Source organism: Agrilus planipennis, unplaced genomic scaffold (genome assembly GCF_000699045.2).
Source record: "Agrilus planipennis isolate EAB-ADULT unplaced genomic scaffold, Apla_2.0 scaffold2, whole genome shotgun sequence".
NCBI lineage: Eukaryota > Metazoa > Arthropoda > Insecta > Coleoptera > Buprestidae > Agrilus > Agrilus planipennis.
Window position 1 is genome coordinate 1,645,436 of NW_020442464.1, and position 19,060 is coordinate 1,664,495.

At 31.4% G+C, this 19,060-nt stretch overlaps 1 protein-coding gene and 2 long non-coding RNA genes across 5 annotated transcripts; 1 reads left to right on the top strand and 2 right to left on the bottom strand.

Annotated features, from left to right (window-relative positions):
- The first annotated feature begins 1,827 nt into the window (after positions 1 to 1,827).
- Positions 1,828 to 9,880, top strand: LOC108732323. Of its 2 annotated transcripts, none has more exons than XR_003232444.1 (3): positions 1,828 to 1,993; positions 9,334 to 9,519; positions 9,742 to 9,880. It is a non-coding gene; the product is annotated as an uncharacterized LOC108732323 (long non-coding RNA). The 2 variants fall into 2 exon arrangements; XR_003232443.1 differs by lacking the exon at positions 1,828 to 1,993 and adding an exon at positions 8,587 to 8,901.
- Positions 9,881 to 13,485: 3,605 nt separating this feature from the next.
- Positions 13,486 to 17,403, bottom strand: LOC108742241 (poly(A) polymerase type 3). Its single transcript, XM_018477401.2, has 9 exons — positions 17,334 to 17,403; positions 16,834 to 17,173; positions 16,444 to 16,566; positions 15,468 to 15,723; positions 15,198 to 15,409; positions 14,748 to 15,045; positions 14,224 to 14,636; positions 13,825 to 13,994; positions 13,486 to 13,559 (listed from the first exon to the last, which is right to left on the bottom strand). The coding sequence occupies exons 2-8, from the start codon at positions 17,158 to 17,160 to the stop codon at positions 13,863 to 13,865; spliced, it is 1,761 nt and encodes a 586-aa protein (XP_018332903.1). The 5' UTR covers positions 17,161 to 17,173; positions 17,334 to 17,403; the 3' UTR covers positions 13,486 to 13,559; positions 13,825 to 13,862.
- Positions 17,404 to 17,913: 510 nt separating this feature from the next.
- On the bottom strand, positions 17,914 to 18,953 carry LOC108732655. Of its 2 annotated transcripts, XR_003232442.1 has the most exons (5): positions 18,895 to 18,953; positions 18,595 to 18,751; positions 18,385 to 18,521; positions 18,020 to 18,211; positions 17,914 to 17,953 (listed from the first exon to the last, which is right to left on the bottom strand). It is a non-coding gene; the product is annotated as an uncharacterized LOC108732655 (long non-coding RNA). The 2 variants fall into 2 exon arrangements; XR_003232441.1 differs by having other exon boundaries at positions 18,385 to 18,751.
- Positions 18,954 to 19,060: the final 107 nt, after the last annotated feature.

Below are 19,060 nucleotides of genomic sequence, written 5' to 3' on the forward strand. Positions count from 1 at the left end.
ACGTTTCACACTGAAGCCGAAAAACAAACATAACAAAAAGAGATGGTCAATGTGCTCTGTACTTCTTATAGGTAATACCTATGTGTGTGCGTTGTTCGTCCATCACTGATATCGAAACTCGAAGATTTTTCCGTTTTTTTTTTTAGTGTTTTAAGTTCCTCCCCAAAACTTAGTCCCCAGAACTTATAATTACAATATTTTTGTACAAATTTGGGGAGATTTTTCCCTTTGCTTGGCTTATAGGTACTTAAGATTACTTCTTGCTAATTTTCATAATTGTAGATCAACAGGAAGTATCCTATAGGTTTTGATATCCTTGCGATTGTCAGAATATGATGCATAAACAGCCGTATCTTTTGATTACGTTAATTAAGAAGTTTGATTTTTTATTCTTCACACTGAGTATTTGATATTAAGACCTTAACAGACAGACGAACAAACAAACAACGAAGTGATCATATAAGCGTTCCTTTTTTGCTTTTGAGGCACGAAACCCTAAAAATGAAATGATTTAGGCATTTTGTGGAAATATTCTATACGTAATTAAAATTCAAATAACTCAGTTACTTTCTCTATTTTTTCCTGCAAATTCCCTTAGTATGTAGTATGAGAAAATGGGGATCATTTAAATCGATTTTTATTATTATGATTATCATTGATGGCCTACAGCAAAGGATTTAACGCCTTTGCCACGTTCCCTGATTGGCATCAATCTTGGAAGGTACAAAACTGCACCCGTACGCCAACTCTGAACTATGACCCGAATATTGAAAGTTTTATAGATAATAACAGTAGCGAAAACCTTGTTATTTTCGTTACGATTCCAAAAGAAACATATTCTTTCCTCCAAAAAATGATAAGAGTGGCGTTCAAAGCTCAAACATACTGTTATTTTTTTGCATTAAAGCAAAGAAATCCCTATTTACCATCAGTACAATTCTGCCTTCCTGGACTGTATCTTCATCAGCCTATACGTAAATATGCGACTGTTATCATCCCATATAATCCTTTATGAAGTGATACTAATATCCATTAACAATAATATTTTAAATTTCAAATGAAATAAATAAATTTTCAAGTATTATTTTTTCCACTATTTAAATAAATTGAATATTACTTGATAAATAAACTTTTCAGAAAATAACGTCACCTTAAACAATCTGTAACGCATATATGAACTAACGATAAATAACGAAGATCAGGTCCTAATTGTCCAAAGTTTTTCTGAAGTTTTTAGGATCGTTAATACTATCTACAAGTTTTAAGTGATGAATGTGTTCTGCTTTATCAATCTGTTTATTTCACTCACATTAAATTTAAAAAAAAATAGGCGAGATAGATTAGTAGGACGCCTTTCTCAGGCATGAAGGTCTAGTCAGAGACATGTTAGAGGCAGAAACAGGAGTTAGGAGGGGTAGAGGTAGACCTAGATTAAAAAACTGTTCAAAAATAGTTAAGGATTTGGGATGTTCTAGTTTTAGGGAAATGCGAAGATTAGCTCATGATAAGAAAGAGTGGAGGTACGTGTCCAACCAGTCTTAGGACTGATGGCCTAATGATGATGATACTTAAAACAAAATCCATGTGTTTGTATGTAATTTCTATGAGTTATTGATTTTTAAAATGTTTTAATTCTGCCGTTGTTGACGTCAATGTAATAACTCCTATAACGAAGCAAAAACTTATCAGTAGTTTTTATGTTACCTTCAAACGGACACTATGTTTGACGACCGTTTCACAATCAGTTGTACTTATTGCTTAGTTACTTTCAGAAAACGGTATACCTATTACAGTTGTCTTATTTATATTATTATATTAGCGCGTAAATAATACCTATTGTGTTGCTACAATTAATTTAATCATTCAGTGTATGCGTTTTTAGATAAAAGGAAAACATTGTTGTATATGTGTACTTATCCTGTGTGTGATTGAAGAGCGTGCTTCTGTTTTACCAGGGGTTAATACAATGTAAAGGAAAGACTGAAGCTTTTAAGTAAGTACCTACTTTTTATCGTATTTCTAAGCTATCTGTTAATCATGAGCCATTATTCGCCGAATCATTTTATATTGTTTAGTGTATGATTTGATAAGCGGAAACCAGTCGGCCTGCTCTTATATTGTGCACATATGCCAATGAATGCGATCATTCATGATCCAACAGTCAAATGTCTAAGTCGACACCTGTATTCGACACATGTTCATATCTTTAGTCTGTACCGATAGTATGTTTAAAGTGAAAAATTTCAGTTAATATAGAGTTAAACAAATTCAGTGTTTCACTAAAAAATCTCAGAATATACTGGACAACGGTCTGGTCGTCAATAACGCGGCGAAAGCCCAAACACTATCATCATCTCGAAATGCATGTGCATAGAAATGTACATTGCATTTGTGACTTGTGAGATCAAAATTAGCATTTTGTTAGAGGAATTGATAAGTAGGTATATTAGGTTCTTGAGTTGCACAATTAAATTAATTTGGTACAGAAAATAGTAAATAACAGTGCCGGATTTACACTTTTCTTGAATATAGGATATTTCACAATTTTAGGATTTTACGTATTTATACATGAATAGGTAGGTTAAGAAAGTACTATTCATAAAATAAAATTATTAAATGAAACAAGAACTACACTTTATTTATGTTGCTCATTGTACAAACGACCGGTATTTCACCTATATACTTTTAATTACGGCAAAAAATGCCGTCTTGTTGACCAATTATTTTAATGATTCATTGCTCGATTTTTTATTAATTACGTTTCACACTGAAGCCGAAAAACAAACATAACAAAAAGAGATGGTCAATGTGCTCTGTACTTCTTATAGGTAATACCTATGTGTGTGCGTTGTTCGTCCATCACTGATATCGAAACTCGAAGATTTTTCCGTTTTTTTTTTTAGTGTTTTAAGTTCCTCCCCAAAACTTAGTCCCCAGAACTTATAATTACAATATTTTTGTACAAATTTGGGGAGATTTTTCCCTTTGCTTGGCTTATAGGTACTTAAGATTACTTCTTGCTAATTTTCATAATTGTAGATCAACAGGAAGTATCCTATAGGTTTTGATATCCTTGCGATTGTCAGAATATGATGCATAAACAGCCGTATCTTTTGATTACGTTAATTAAGAAGTTTGATTTTTTATTCTTCACACTGAGTATTTGATATTAAGACCTTAACAGACAGACGAACAAACAAACAACGAAGTGATCATATAAGCGTTCCTTTTTTGCTTTTGAGGCACGAAACCCTAAAAATGAAATGATTTAGGCATTTTGTGGAAATATTCTATACGTAATTAAAATTCAAATAACTCAGTTACTTTCTCTATTTTTTCCTGCAAATTCCCTTAGTATGTAGTATGAGAAAATGGGGATCATTTAAATCGATTTTTATTATNTCTCCTCGGATTTTATTTTTACAAATTCGGATCGAAATTGTAATTTTTATTATTTTTGCTTACGAAACAACGGGCTTGTGGGATAAATTGTAAATATCACTTTAATATTTAGGTAAACTTTCGTTTTTCATTTTCTCTGTGTACTTTGCAGTGTTGTTAGAGGAAGTGTGACAGTGAAAATGAATTTATTTATAAATCATTAAGATAATGCGTTTTAGTTTCCGGATTTTCTGACTGTTGTCTTTGAAAAGTACTTCCCAACGTTTCGTCTGCAACTGCGGCAGGCATTCTCAACGCCAGCGTGGTAGTTTTCTCGTAGATCGTTCGGTGGTGAGATCACAAAGTCCGAAAACTAAAACGCAACACACATTAGACGCCAGTTGCGAAAGCCTATACAAACTTATCATTGAGGTAATGTTGCACGAAAAATTGGGTTTTTCCATTGACTCTAAAATCTGCCGCCCCTAGGTCCCTGCCGCCTCTAGACCTCTGCCGCCTTTAAGCCGTTATTTAGACAGCCTTTTGGCAAATCCAACCCTTACATAACTAATATTAGCAATGAAACAAAATAAACGCTAAATATGAAAACTCAAATGTAAAGATTAAAATTTTTTAATTATTCATCATATTAATATTCACAGATGTGCTTTGTACAGTCAGTTACGTATGTATTTACTATTTTTGTGGAAAACTAACTTTTTTCAGTAAATTGTACAAGACGTATCTTCAAAATAGACCACATATAAAATTGCCTGATTAGGATCCAGTATCATAATAAAAATTTTAGATAAAAAAACAATAACAGCATACAAATAACCATACGAATCCACAAAATACAGTTTCTTCGATATTGCAGGCAGATATAGCTACATTTGTATAGATTATTCCTTATTTTACATGAGTTAGTTATTAACGTGGCAAACCTTTCAACCGATATCTCAAAACTATCCTGTTGTTACGGTAGTTAGGGAACTAACTACACGCAATTATTGCCTACCGTAAACCTAATTTTAACCCGTGCTCAGTGTAAACGCAATTGAATTACCAAGATGTTAATTTCTGGGTATAAACTTCTAATTAAATTAGGTTGTTCACTGCATACATTTCCGCTTTTTAGAAATAAATAGAGCGAATAGCGCGAAAAAAGAATTAGAGGTAACGCTACCAGAAACTCGAAAACTTTTCGAAAAAGATTCCCTGTTACAGTTCACAGGGTACATATACGCCTTTATTCGTTTGTTTATGATGATGTTTTTGGATATAACAATTTTACGCATGCTTTTGAATTTACAATTAGTCAGATGATACTCGGAATGCCTACATACTACTACACTCATCACATACATACGATCCGATGTTTGCTTATGAAACTGTCTAGCCAGATACTATTTTTTTGCAAAAATTCGTGATTCCATCCAAAATCATCATAACAAACAAAAAAAGTAACTGTTCATCAACAGTATTAGATTAATGGTAAAACCCATCAGGTAAAACTAAATTTAAAAAGTTACAAATTATTATGATTAACTGTACCTATGACATTTTTTGAATTAGCGCATAATTACCAAAGAATTTAGGACGTATTTTCACTGAAAGTGAAAGTCATATAATAGAAATGCCTTGCTGTTGTTATTCCCAGAAAATAAAACAATTTAGTGATGTTTACTAAGAAGCAAGTACAAACTATGTTATATAGGTACTATATAGAAAATTATGAGTACTGTTAGCACAAGCAAAGTGCTATTATGTAAATGAAAGTCAGTATCAGCTATTACAAACAATTCCTTTAAATTTTAATCATTGATTACTATTACATCTATTAAAAAACCATAATGGCCGACATTAGTAACAATGCGACAACAATTGAAAAAGAATGATGGCCGACAACAGCAACAATTAAAAAGAATGATGGCCGACAACGGCAACAATTAGAAAAGAATGATGGCCGTCAACAGCAACAATTAGAAAAGAATGATGGCCGACACTACGTCATAATATTGTTCAAAAAAGTGAATTTCGACCACTTGAAGCAATGACTAATGGGGGGGAAAGAATTAGTACTAATAGTAAAATAACCAGAGCTGATCAGGAGCAAAAAGGATTTATTATAATAAAACCAGCACTGACGTTTTGTCTCTAACTTGAGACTGTTTAAAGCCTGTGACAGTGTTAAGAAATAATAGGACAAGTGCCTAATTAATGTGAACATATTACTAGGCTTTTTAAGTCACAATGTATTGCTTGAGGTACATGAGTCCCCAAAAAAAACACTTAATACTACAAAACACATATGTATAAATAAAATAATGAATATTATACTTAATAAATACTTAAAATAATTCTAAACACTACGTGCATGGTACAGTAGGATAGAACAGGACTTATAATACAGTATGTATAGACGGTTAGATAAAAAGTTCTATTCTAAGAGTATATACAATATTACAGAATTAATTTAGCATAGATAGAAATATAGTAGTTAGTTAATTTGATTTTATCTTTAAGTAATTTTTAATTGTATGTTTTTATTGTTTTTGAATTTATTGTAGATGTTGAAATAATTATTCGCTGCAAATTTGTTTTCCAAGTCTGGTTGAGAATTCATAGCTTTTTCCCCTTGTATTAGAATAAAAGATGCTTCTAAGAATAAGCGTTTGAAATAGTTTTTCTCAATTTATAAAATGCTGGAATTGTCAAAATTGGGCTTGTGCCCAGTTCTCACAGAGTGCTTAATAAGCGCGGTTTTGTATGAAGGGGCTATTAAGATTTGATTTTTATGGTCGTTTTTGTGCTCACGGATCCTTTCATAAAGGAGTCTCTTAGTTTTACCAATATAGATTTTTTCGCAATTCGCTCAAGGCATTTCGTAAATTGAATTGACTTTTTGTAACTTACTCACAGAGATGTGATTTATTTGGAATACTTGCATTTAAAATGCAAATACAAAAAAAAAAATACCTATTTTTATCTTGCATTCTTTAACTGAAGAGAGCCCAAAAAATTCTAAACTCCTGGAAATGGATAATGTAAAATATAGGATCGATGTTGTTTTCCGGGTTCAATGTCATAGTCCATGGAATTTTGAAGTTCCACATTAATATCAGCACCTGCCAAATCACCACTTATCGTACGTTTAGCAGGAAACTACGAAATTCTATGAACTAGGACAAAACAGCCCGCAAAACAATATCGAATTGATATACGCCAGCTGTGTAAAACTGAAAACTGAGATATTGTGGTGTGCTAATAAATGCATGTAATTCAACATTCTTAGAAAACGATTCGCAACACTCCACTTATTAGATGAACAAAAAAAATTATAGATTACATTTCTTTCTTTTATTACAATGTGTAAAAAATCAAAAACAAAATGGGGTTGTAAATATATTCATATGAAATGATTGATAGTGATTTTATTTCAATAAAATTATTTGCAACTCTATTTTGGTTCTGATCAGTTACAGTGTGAAAAAAGTTACTTTTGCATTGTTAAAAGTTACTAATTTTTCACAGTTTCAGAAATCGCTTTTGATTTGATTTTTAGCATTTACGATTAGCGCCTATTTTATTTCACTTATAATTTTTAACAGCTTTACCAAATCAAATTATACTTACAGACTGGTTGAACGAGACACCAATTAGTTGCTTACAACTTTTTGGAGTAAAACTAACTTTAAAATTAACAGTAATGACTTTATGAATCCCTTTAGTATCATTGATGCGTCAACATTGACGAAAACTCCATAACTATAAATTCACTAAAAGACCAACTACATCGAAAATTGCATTCATTTCTTCATTAAATTTGAATATTAATAACATTCAATAATTTTTCTTCATTTTATAGCCAACCTCGTTCTTGTTCCTGTAAGGTTAAATCGTAATTTCGTTTGTACTGTTTTTTTCTACAACATTTTATTCAACAGTTGTTTAGTTACCTACTACTTCAGACGTAAACTAGTCCCCCATTCGAATGTCCGGGCGGGGACTACCTCAAGGGATGTCATCAAGTGCAATAGGGCAAGATGCAATATTTCACGAGTCCGAGCTTAGAATGTTAGAACCATGAGGCAAGTAGGGAAGTTATGAATTTTGAAAGTTGAGATGAAAAGACTAGAATTAGATATGGCAGACATTAGTGAAGCCCATTGGCCAGAAGCTTGGGACTTCTATAGTGGAGAGTTTAGAATAATACATACAGGATTGGCGGAAGGTAATTCGGGGGCAGGAATTGAATGCGTAGGAAAGCAGGGCAGAGTGTAGAAAGTTATTTACAAAAAAGGGTTACAATAGTTGTCGTTAAATTAAACTCGAAATCGGTAAAACCCTAATAGTGCAGATCTATATGTCTACAACATCTTACAATGACGAAGTCGTAGAAGCGAGCACAGGAGATGTGTTAAAGTTAATGATAGGGCAGGAAAACCTAATAGTTGTAGCAGACTTCAACGCAGTAATAGATGAAAGTAAAAAATGTGCAATAATAGGTTCTTTTGGATTAGGCAATAGAAATGATAGGAGAGACAGACTGAATTTTGCGATAAACACAACTTAATCGTAGCAAATACTTTATTTGATCACCACATTAGGAGGCGCTATACATGGAAGATGTCAAATGATTTAGAGAAATATCATTTAGATTACATACTTGTTAATTATTTGAAGGACTGTAGGAGTTATCCAGGAGCAGATATAGAAAGCTATCATAACGTAGAACTTATGAAGACCAATCTCCTATTCAAAATTCTAAAGAAGAGTGAAGGTAGGAGACCTTTTGACTTATAAAACTCCAAGATTTAAATGAAACGAGCGATAGGCTAGGTGCAATGTCGAAATACTAAGGGAGAAAAGAAAACGAAAGTAGGGAACCCTGGATAACAAACGAGATTGCAGGGCTAAAAGACCAAAGGCAGAAAAACATACAAAAACAGGACAAATGAAGGTCAAAAAAGATATATAGTGATAAAGTGGGAAATAATTAGGAAGCATAGGGAAACTAAAGAAAAGTGGATTAATACGAGGTATACTCGTATACTAAAATAGAAAAGTTTAAAGTATGTAAAACGGGTGAGGCTTATAATTACGTATGACTTTTTGAAAAGCAACGAAACGAGAATAGAAATGGTTTCTTTTTTCTAACTTCTCATTTTGTGTTTTGGGTTTCAGATAGTAAAATGTGTTAAATGTTAAATATATAATACTTTAATTTTGTTTAACGATTCTACACAGTTTATTTGTTGTTTTTCTTTTCATTTATATGTCTGCCTCATTGAATGCACCCTATTTATCCATAGCACAAATTAACGGTATCGAGCATCTATGGTTGTTTCTTTAGACATTTTATGGTTTATATCATAGACCAGCAATTATAGGTATAAATTGCAATGTGACGCTTCGTTGTCATTTATCTATGGTCACCGTTGTAATATGATTTCAATGATTTTCATCTAATCTATGATTTTCATCAGTTGCATATGGCCGAATGGTAGATTCGTCTTTGTAAGTAAGAAATTATTAAAATTCTAGTGTAAAAATTTCTGCTTGAACTCGTGGAATTGTCGAAATCTTAGTAACACCTATTGCGGATTGCGATGTGCGTATTGGTTTTTTCAAATTAATTTTATTGGTAGTGTTTTTACAGTATCTTCCGAGAATACTAAGCACGTTTTTTTTTTTTAATTTTTATTGGTAAAAGTCTTGATGATTTTATCAGATTTTGTTTAATTTATATAAAATATACGACTTTTTACGATGTTGTAACGTGGATTAAGACGTTTTCATTTTTATTATTATATATGTAGTGTATTTGTTTTATATTAAAAAACAAAAGGGTACGGCGTTACTTCAACAATTTATTTATACACTCTAGAGTATGGAGGCTAAATTTATTGTACCTATTTGAATACTTTTTCATAAAATTTGATTTTACAGGGAAGTTAGAAGAACTCCAGATGCCATTAAATTGTGGAGCATTGATTGTGTCGGTTCTCACTGACTCCAAAAAGTGACTGTTCCTCTGGTCATAAAGAAAGCATGAAAGTGCCTTTTTCCATTGGGAACAGAGACAATGTGCTGAAGAAGTGTGTTGCTGAGGGAGGGATTTATGACAATAAACTGGTATGTAACGGTATCAATTAAAATTAGTAAATGAGGGTCCTAGGAACTTGTTTTCTTAGACAACTTTTCAGAAATGGAAAAAGCAGAGTTATTGTGGAACTGACTTTTCCATCAATGTGAAAGTTTTTTAACTTTATCACTATATTGCCAGATGAAAATATTACTGTTTTAGTTTCTTTAAAAGTGGTAATTAATTACTTTTTCTTGTCTGTTTCTATATAGATTGTCCCACAAATGAGAGGCAATTGCAGTTAATTTTGATACTACTGAAGCAACCGATGTTTTTGACGTCTTCACCTTGCAAAATTATGCAGTTAATTTTTGCCGTAACAATGGGAGGCAATTGGAAATTAATTAATTTGGAAGCAACTGGAACAACAAATTGTCTGCAGTGGTATCCCTCCTAGATTTGGTTTGCTCATCACACTGGTAGACTTTAGAACGCCACTTTCTACAATTAATTAAGGTGAGAATACACGACTTCATTAATATTAATTGCTCTTTATTATTGTAAACAGTATAAATTAAGGTTATTGTGCATTTATATCTCTTTGACAGTTTTTATTTTCCACAGAAGGAAATGAGATTTATCATTGATATATGGAGTTTCTTTTTAACCTTTTTCTATTGTCTGCTTCGTAAATTGAAGTCGTGATATTTGACACTTAACTATGTCGTGATCTATGATTCTGATGTAAAAATGGCGTAAAGTTGTTTGTTATTTTATAATTTAACTATTTTACTTGCTTTTTGGTGCGTTTTTATTTGTGTTAATAGTGGTTCTTAATTATAAGTGTGATTAATATGTCTTTTTGTCCATTTCTGCAGGTTATACAACGAATGAGAGAGAATTAATATTCAGTTTGGTTATACTGAAACAGCCAATGTCTACATGGGCGTTGTCTTTCGTGGATTATATTCATGATTTGCTGTTTCGTCTTCGCCTTTTAACATAATGCAGTTAATCTTCAACCCACGAGTGAGAGCAACTGAATACTTATTTGAATTCCACTGAAATAACAAATTCTCTGCTATGGTGTTCCTTCTGGAGTTGGTTTAGTTTTCACACCTGTAAACTTTGGAACGTTACGTTCTACAATTAATTAAGGTGAGAATAATTAATATAATTCATTTTAATTGCTCTTTATTAATCTATTTGCTACCGTATCTGTTTCAGATCAACGTTGGAGAAGACAAAGATGACCCCATAGTTGAAATAGTTCTTTATCTTGCATGCTCTATCTAGTAGAATTCATTAAGTTGATTTTATTCAAATTAATTTTTTATTTTGCATGGTTTTTGCAGTTCATTTTATTTGAATTAGTTTNGTAACAATGCGACAACAATTGAAAAAGAATGATGGCCGACAACAGCAACAATTAAAAAGAATGATGGCCGACAACGGCAACAATTAGAAAAGAATGATGGCCGTCAACAGCAACAATTAGAAAAGAATGATGGCCGACACTACGTCATAATATTGTTCAAAAAAGTGAATTTCGACCACTTGAAGCAATGACTAATGGGGGGGAAAGAATTAGTACTAATAGTAAAATAACCAGAGCTGATCAGGAGCAAAAAGGATTTATTATAATAAAACCAGCACTGACGTTTTGTCTCTAACTTGAGACTGTTTAAAGCCTGTGACAGTGTTAAGAAATAATAGGACAAGTGCCTAATTAATGTGAACATATTACTAGGCTTTTTAAGTCACAATGTATTGCTTGAGGTACATGAGTCCCCAAAAAAAACACTTAATACTACAAAACACATATGTATAAATAAAATAATGAATATTATACTTAATAAATACTTAAAATAATTCTAAACACTACGTGCATGGTACAGTAGGATAGAACAGGACTTATAATACAGTATGTATAGACGGTTAGATAAAAAGTTCTATTCTAAGAGTATATACAATATTACAGAATTAATTTAGCATAGATAGAAATATAGTAGTTAGTTAATTTGATTTTATCTTTAAGTAATTTTTAATTGTATGTTTTTATTGTTTTTGAATTTATTGTAGATGTTGAAATAATTATTCGCTGCAAATTTGTTTTCCAAGTCTGGTTGAGAATTCATAGCTTTTTCCCCTTGTATTAGAATAAAAGATGCTTCTAAGAATAAGCGTTTGAAATAGTTTTTCTCAATTTATAAAATGCTGGAATTGTCAAAATTGGGCTTGTGCCCAGTTCTCACAGAGTGCTTAATAAGCGCGGTTTTGTATGAAGGGGCTATTAAGATTTGATTTTTATGGTCGTTTTTGTGCTCACGGATCCTTTCATAAAGGAGTCTCTTAGTTTTACCAATATAGATTTTTTCGCAATTCGCTCAAGGCATTTCGTAAATTGAATTGACTTTTTGTAACTTACTCACAGAGATGTGATTTATTTGGAATACTTGCATTTAAAATGCAAATACAAAAAAAAAAATACCTATTTTTATCTTGCATTCTTTAACTGAAGAGAGCCCAAAAAATTCTAAACTCCTTGGAAATGGATAATCTAAAATATTGGATCGATATTGTTTATCGGGTTCGATNAGGGATAAGTTCTTCATTTATTAATTAGTTGAACTGAAGAAATAATCCTACTGTTTACCTATACTTTAGACACAATCTAACAGTTCAGTGATGGATAACGAAGAGATTTTAATTAAACTGTTCTACTGAAAAAAAAAACAATAACAATATCTACAATCAAAAATTAATTAAAAAAAAATAAACTAAAATCAGCATGCAAAAAAAGTTAATTCAAATAAAATAAACTACAAAAAACATGCAAAATAGAGAAGTATTTTAACTACGGCTAATAGAACATGCAAGATATAGAAGTATTTTAACTACGGGGTCTTCTATATCTTCTCCACCGACGATCTGAAACAGATAGGGTGGTAACAGATTAATAATGAGAAAGTAATGTTAATTATGTTATATATTCTCACCTTAATTAACTACAATGTGCCAAAGTCAACAACTGCAAACAGTAATGCAGATCCACGAAGAATGATGCCACTGCAGACAATTTGGGATCCAAATCAACTTCAAAGTGCTCTCTCAATCATTCGCCGAAGATTAATTGCATAATGTTGCAAAATGAAGATGTTAACAGCAGGCCAATGTCCACAGTCCAAGAAAAATGATACGACAGGGTAGAATGTTATATTATGTAATTGTAACTTAGAAGGATAGTTAAAATGTTTCTAAATTGATCTTCTGGTATAAATGTTAGATTAAATATTTGTTAAGGCTTTCACAATTAAAATTAATTTGGGTGGATAGGGTGGCTATAAGGGGAGATGCGGAGGCCACAGAGGGATAGGGAGACTTTTTTCTCCTTAATCTTGTGTTTAAAGGGTAATATAACAGTTCGTAAGTAATATAAGATTTTTTATTGCATATGAATGTGATTTGTTTTCTTTCTCTTACAGGTATGTTTCTTTTTACTCTGTAAACTGTTTATTAATTTCCTGGTTTTGTAATTATGTTCACTTTTGTAAGTCCTTAGAAACTGTTAATTATTTAATACGTTGTATATATTATGTATTATAGTTGTACTTGAAATAAATATGTTGTAATTTGTGTAATTAATAAATATATTTCAATTTTATTAGCTTTTTTATTGAATAATCTTTGTGTATTTTTTAAGACATGCAACCTCAAACNCACAATTTTCATAGTTATTTTAATAACACACATACCACCATACTATTTTTTTATACAAAAATAGATTTTTACTTTTTTCGAGACCATTGAATCCATCAACTTTCTTTTTCTCAATAACTATCCTTCAATATCGAAAATTAAATAAAACATTGCTCTGATAATAAATATTTATACAAAGCACTCAGAAAACGGTTCAAAATCATCAGCATTATTATTGCACTTTTGCGATAATATTTTACAATTAACTTTTTGTAGTCGTATCGCAAAATTAAACCTTCAACTAAATTTTATACGTACGTTCGTACATAATCCTGATGTGTTTTTTGTTGTTTATGTGTGTGCTGTGGTCGAGTTTTCACCTGAAAAAGAACTAAAATTCTTCAAATTAATAAACCTCAAACGCAATAGTGTCCAAATATAGACAAGTCAAAATATATACCGAACAATGAAATCAATCTAATAGTGAAAGTGCAGGGCAGTTTTAAGCAAAATCAATAAAGGAGCTCTAGTTAGAATGTTTCGATTAGAAATTCAATGTTAATGTTAAAGAAAGTGTAAATTTTCTTTTGAAAATTAAAATCTATTCGAAGTTCTTTAAACTTGTTAGAGTTTCTAAAGAAATTATTTTAAATTACCATTAACCAAGAATGGCATTCTTCGCTGTATGCTGATATCAAGTGCATAATGTTTGAGCTGGTGGGCTATCAGTTGGATGAGGTACATTCTTTAGGCTTTCTTCCGACGTACTTGTGTTACTATTAGAATCGTCAGTACACATGATGGAGGCATTTGAATTATCTTCAAACTGTGAGATGAAAAATTAAAAGAGCAATCACAAATTAGCAGTTGGTTTCTCCTATATGAACGTTGATTATACTGATTTGGTAAAAACATACGTAAGTTGAAGTTTCTAAATTATTTTCTTTTTCAAAAGAAAATCAAGAAAAACAATAAATTAATTAACAAAAACCAAATAAGGCATTTACTAAACCAAAACAATGAAGCAAATAATGTAATGAAGTTTAAACACTTACTATGGACGAATGCAGTTCATCTGACATTCGTAGTTTCTTGGGCGTGTTATTATCACCATCCAAAGAGCGTTTTCTATGCTCTGTCCCATTTCTAAGAGAACTATTTGTGGACAATTTCCTTTCCCTTTTCAACAGACTGGGAGACAAATATTGATGCAGTTGTTTTCTTCTTACATGCCTAGCTTCTAGTTTCATTCCATCCTTGAGCATTTTTAACCCTTGTCTCAAAACGGTTTCAGTGAACTGGTGAATATCATAAGTGAGGTCGACATTTAAATTTTCTGTTTTGGAAAACTCCAAACCAATAAACCACAAGGAACAGTGTTGACTCGAGTCCTTTTGTGAATCTATTTGACTGTAACTTTCTGGGTTAATATGAGCCATTGTTATGTGTTGGTTTCGTTCTAAAGTTACTGAAAATGAAATTCAAATAGTGACTACATTAATCTAATACATATTGCAATCAGTGTTAAAAAAATGATAAATACTTTAAAAAATAAAAGTATGCTTGTTTTATAACTTACCAATTAATAATCTAACTTTGCTTTCAACCAGTCCACACCATTCTAGGTGGTCTTCAGCAGTGGCAGCGCTCACAAGAAGGACGATGAAATGTTTGTATTTCATGAAAAATGCAGGTGTTTCGAAGAGCTTCTCCCAAGATTGCTTTCCCAGCATTATCTCGTCTGTAAGGAGCAGGCCTGACTTAAACTCCTCGATCATTACGGCGCGTGTTGAGGTCGAAACGTTGTATGTTGAGTTTTGTTGAGGATACGCGGGAGTTATTATAGGCATTAGATGATAACGGTCTTGAATATTAACCTAAGCAAAAAAAAGCATACGTCTTTTAAAATTTTTGCTGCAGATCAGCCATATATTTTCTATGAATTCAGCAAAATGATAAACAAGATACCAATAGTTCAATAATAATAATTGATTTAACATTGAAAGACAAATGAATTATAAAAACTTACCCTCGGGTCCCAAACGGGAAATCCGAGATTTACGTTAAAGGGCTGCTTTAAGAGAACAGGCTGAGGCCACTTCCACTGCGAAAACACCAAGAAGAACTTATGAACTAAAGTAGCGGGTGCTGCGTTTGGATATAGTTGACAAGTCCTAGCTACTAACATAGCCCAAGACACTCCACCCAAATAACCCAAGGCATTATTATAAATACCATGACCTGAAACACAAAAAGGTTATTGCAAATAAACATAAAAGCATAAAATTAAGACACTTACGCTTAGCCCACAGTTTAATTGTTCGTAACGCTAATCTAAAATTATCAATGTTAGGGACCAATCTTAATATTTCATCAGTCACTCTACACCCGTTCAAACTACGGACACATTTCGGGTCCAAGTTTTTCAACAGAAAGTCATCCTGCAAGTCCATACCGTCTGGTATTTCTTTTAAAAGTAAACGCGCAAATAGCATATCTATCTCAATACCGTCAAAATTCATTTTGATTACAGGCACAAATGCTTCTTCTACAGCCTGAAAATTTATTGAATAATAAATATAATGAAAATTATCTTTAATTAGTATATAGAGTGAATCACACAAAAATTATTGCTTTATTTATCCAAAAATTAAAAGAAAAAAAAATTAATGAGGCAAATTCTTAATTCTCAAAACAACGATATTATAAACAAACAGAAAATATTTAACGAAGTACATAAAATACTTATTATAAAAGGGTGATTCACACTCAACAATTCAGGAAATAATTATTGCTATTATCAAAGACTAAAATTAATTTCAATACATAAAAATATTGAAAAGAAAAGTGAAACACTCTGGATTTAACTAGTATTGTAAATGTAGCGTTTCTAAAGTAAGTACAAAAACCATTCCATATGAAATCTTCATTTGGGGATCGAACATTTTCGATTTTGATAAAACTACAACAGTTTTATGATTAGTGTACATACAGCCAATTATAAATAAGTGACACTAAGCTACAAAAATTAAATTGTTGAAGTCTTTAATATTAACCAAACTAAAAAGTCAAAAACTGGACAAAAATCCTTTGGTATGTGGATTAAGATATAAGTATGGCAATTTTCAATAAGATTCAGATTCAGTCATATTTGATACAAAGACATGGCACCTTTAATAGATGAGGAAATCAGCTATGCTGCTGCCATAAATTTTGTTAAATAAATAATAAATCACATTAAAAACTAGAATAACAAATAAATTGAATAAAGTTACCCGTAGTTCCTTAACTTCTGGTTGTTGTTTAAGTAACTCAAAAAATGATGAAAAATAATCACTTCGATGTATGTGTCTAGGTGCTACACATAATGCATCTATATCTGCTCCTCTATTATGAACCTGCAGATACACACCGTTAAAATTTAAATTAAATATGTATACAACAAGTATTATTCAAGCTAAGCCAATGTAATACAATTTTTCTTGTTTATTGTTTTAAAATTAACAATTAAATTAACTTATGTTAGTACCACAGTTAAATACAAGTTTATAATTTAAATAGGTACTTACTTAGGTACGAAACTGATTTCAAATATTTTTTTAAGCATTTCAAAGGAATCAAGTGCAAATTAATGCAGTTAACATTAAGTGTATTAAATAACTTACCCCTAGCCTATAACTCCCAAAAGTATATATTTTTCCACCCACGTTTTCAGCAACACTTTCTGGCATATTTCTAGCAATAGATAAATCTTTAATCCATTGTTTAACTAACGAATATAATTTTCCTAAAACAACCATACGATGGTTTAATTCTTGGTCTGTTTCAAAGACATCAAATGGTTTAAGTGCTTCCTCAAGTTCTGCTGTCTTTGTAATATCAGACGGTTTTGGCAGAGCCATGGAAATAGCCGAGGTCATCCCAAATGTTGATTTATTTTGTTCATTTCTCTGTTTCTTTTCATTCTCTTGCTTTTGAGTAATTGACCACATTTTGCTTTGATCTCTACAATACACAAGATAGAAACGAATAGTTTTTTAATATCTTAAGCTACTAAGGATGTTAAATTTCTTAAACAACGTTAATATGTAAAAGTGTGTTGAACTGAAGGAAAATTTTAAGAGTCGTAGTAATAATTAGCAAATGGAAAGTAAATTATCCTTACCTTAACGCTGCATTAATATTAATTTTCTCTGCACTTATTTACTTACGTTTTCTTTACTTAATTAACAAAAACCAAATAAGGCATTTACTAAACCAAAACAATGAAGCAAATAATGTAATGAAGTTTAAACACTTACTATGGACGAATGCAGTTCATCTGACATTCGTAGTTTCTTGGGCGTGTTATTATCACCATCCAAAGAGCGTTTTCTATGCTCNACGCTAGAGTAGACTCGCGAAAAGTGTATAAGACACTTTTAAGATCAACTAAATAGCTAAGCCCAAGGGAAGTCGTTCGGGGAGGCCCTCCCTAATTCCACAAGGGTGAGAAGAAAGAAACACGATAACGAAACGTTGAATCATGTAGAAGACTTAGGGTAAATGCAAAGCAATTTATAGTAAGAATATGCAGTAAGCTAAGCGAAGAGGTAAGCAAGAGACATGGTTAGACTACACTACCAAAAAAACTAAACGTGTTAATACAATAATAACTACTACTACTCCAAAAAATAATAACATTTACAATCAAAAATTAATTCAAATAAAACAAATTACAACAACCATGCAAAACAGAGAAGTATTTTAACTACGAGGGTCTTCTTTGTCTTCTCCACCGTCGATCTGAAACAGATAGGATGGTAACAGATTAATAATAAGCAATTAATACTAATTGTCATGCATTCTCACCTTAATTAACTACATAATGTGGCGTTCTAGTCTGCACGTGATTACCAAACCAAATACACTGCAGTTATTTTAATGGTTTCCAAATTAATCTTCAGCTTCTCTGATCCAATGATGCAAGGTGAAATTTTAAAAGCATCAGTTCTTTCATTAGCATCAAAATTAACTGCAATTCGTTCTCATTTATTGGACGATCTATAGAAACGCACAAGAAAAAGTAATTAATTACCACTTTTAAAGCAAGTATAAATATTTTAAAGTCATAGTGTGGTGGTGAAGTTAGACAGGTGATGGGTAAAATAATAGATACACATAAACAAGCAAAATAAACAGCTATTATGTTGAAAATTTACATATTTAGTACTCACCTTCCCATACCTACTAACTCTCTTATTAAAATATACGTATAAATAAATTGTATTATGCCAACTTTTAAAACTATTGGAAAACTCAGTTTTACATTAATTTTGCTAATCTGCTTCTGCCATTTCTAAAACTAAGCCCACTGAAAGTAAGTATTTAAGAAATTGAAGTTTCTGACACCACATTTAATATTTTTAATTGATACTGTTACTTACCAGTTCTTTCTTTAGCAACGACACACTGTCTGTCCCCAATGAAAGAAAAGGCACTTTCTTGTTTTCTTTAGGACCATATACACAGCTACTTTCCAGAAAGAATGAAATACAATCAGTGCTTGGTAATTAAATGGTATCACAGATTTTTGTAATGTTCCTGTAAAATGAAAGACTAGTCAGATATAATTAATTCAGCCTACCTAGTAAGTAGTAAACATAATACTAAGTAACGCTTAACTCTTTTATCTGTTAATATCAAATAAATATACTATATGTACATATTATTACATGTATGCTCACCTTAATTAACTAAAAGCCCTCTCTCATTCATGTTCAATCTATAGAAATAGAGAAAAAACAAATTAAATACAATACTACATAACTAAATTATGAAATAAAATAAAAACAAATTGAGATTTCTGGGATGTCATCCACTATTTTTAATTAATATTGTTTATCAATTCTT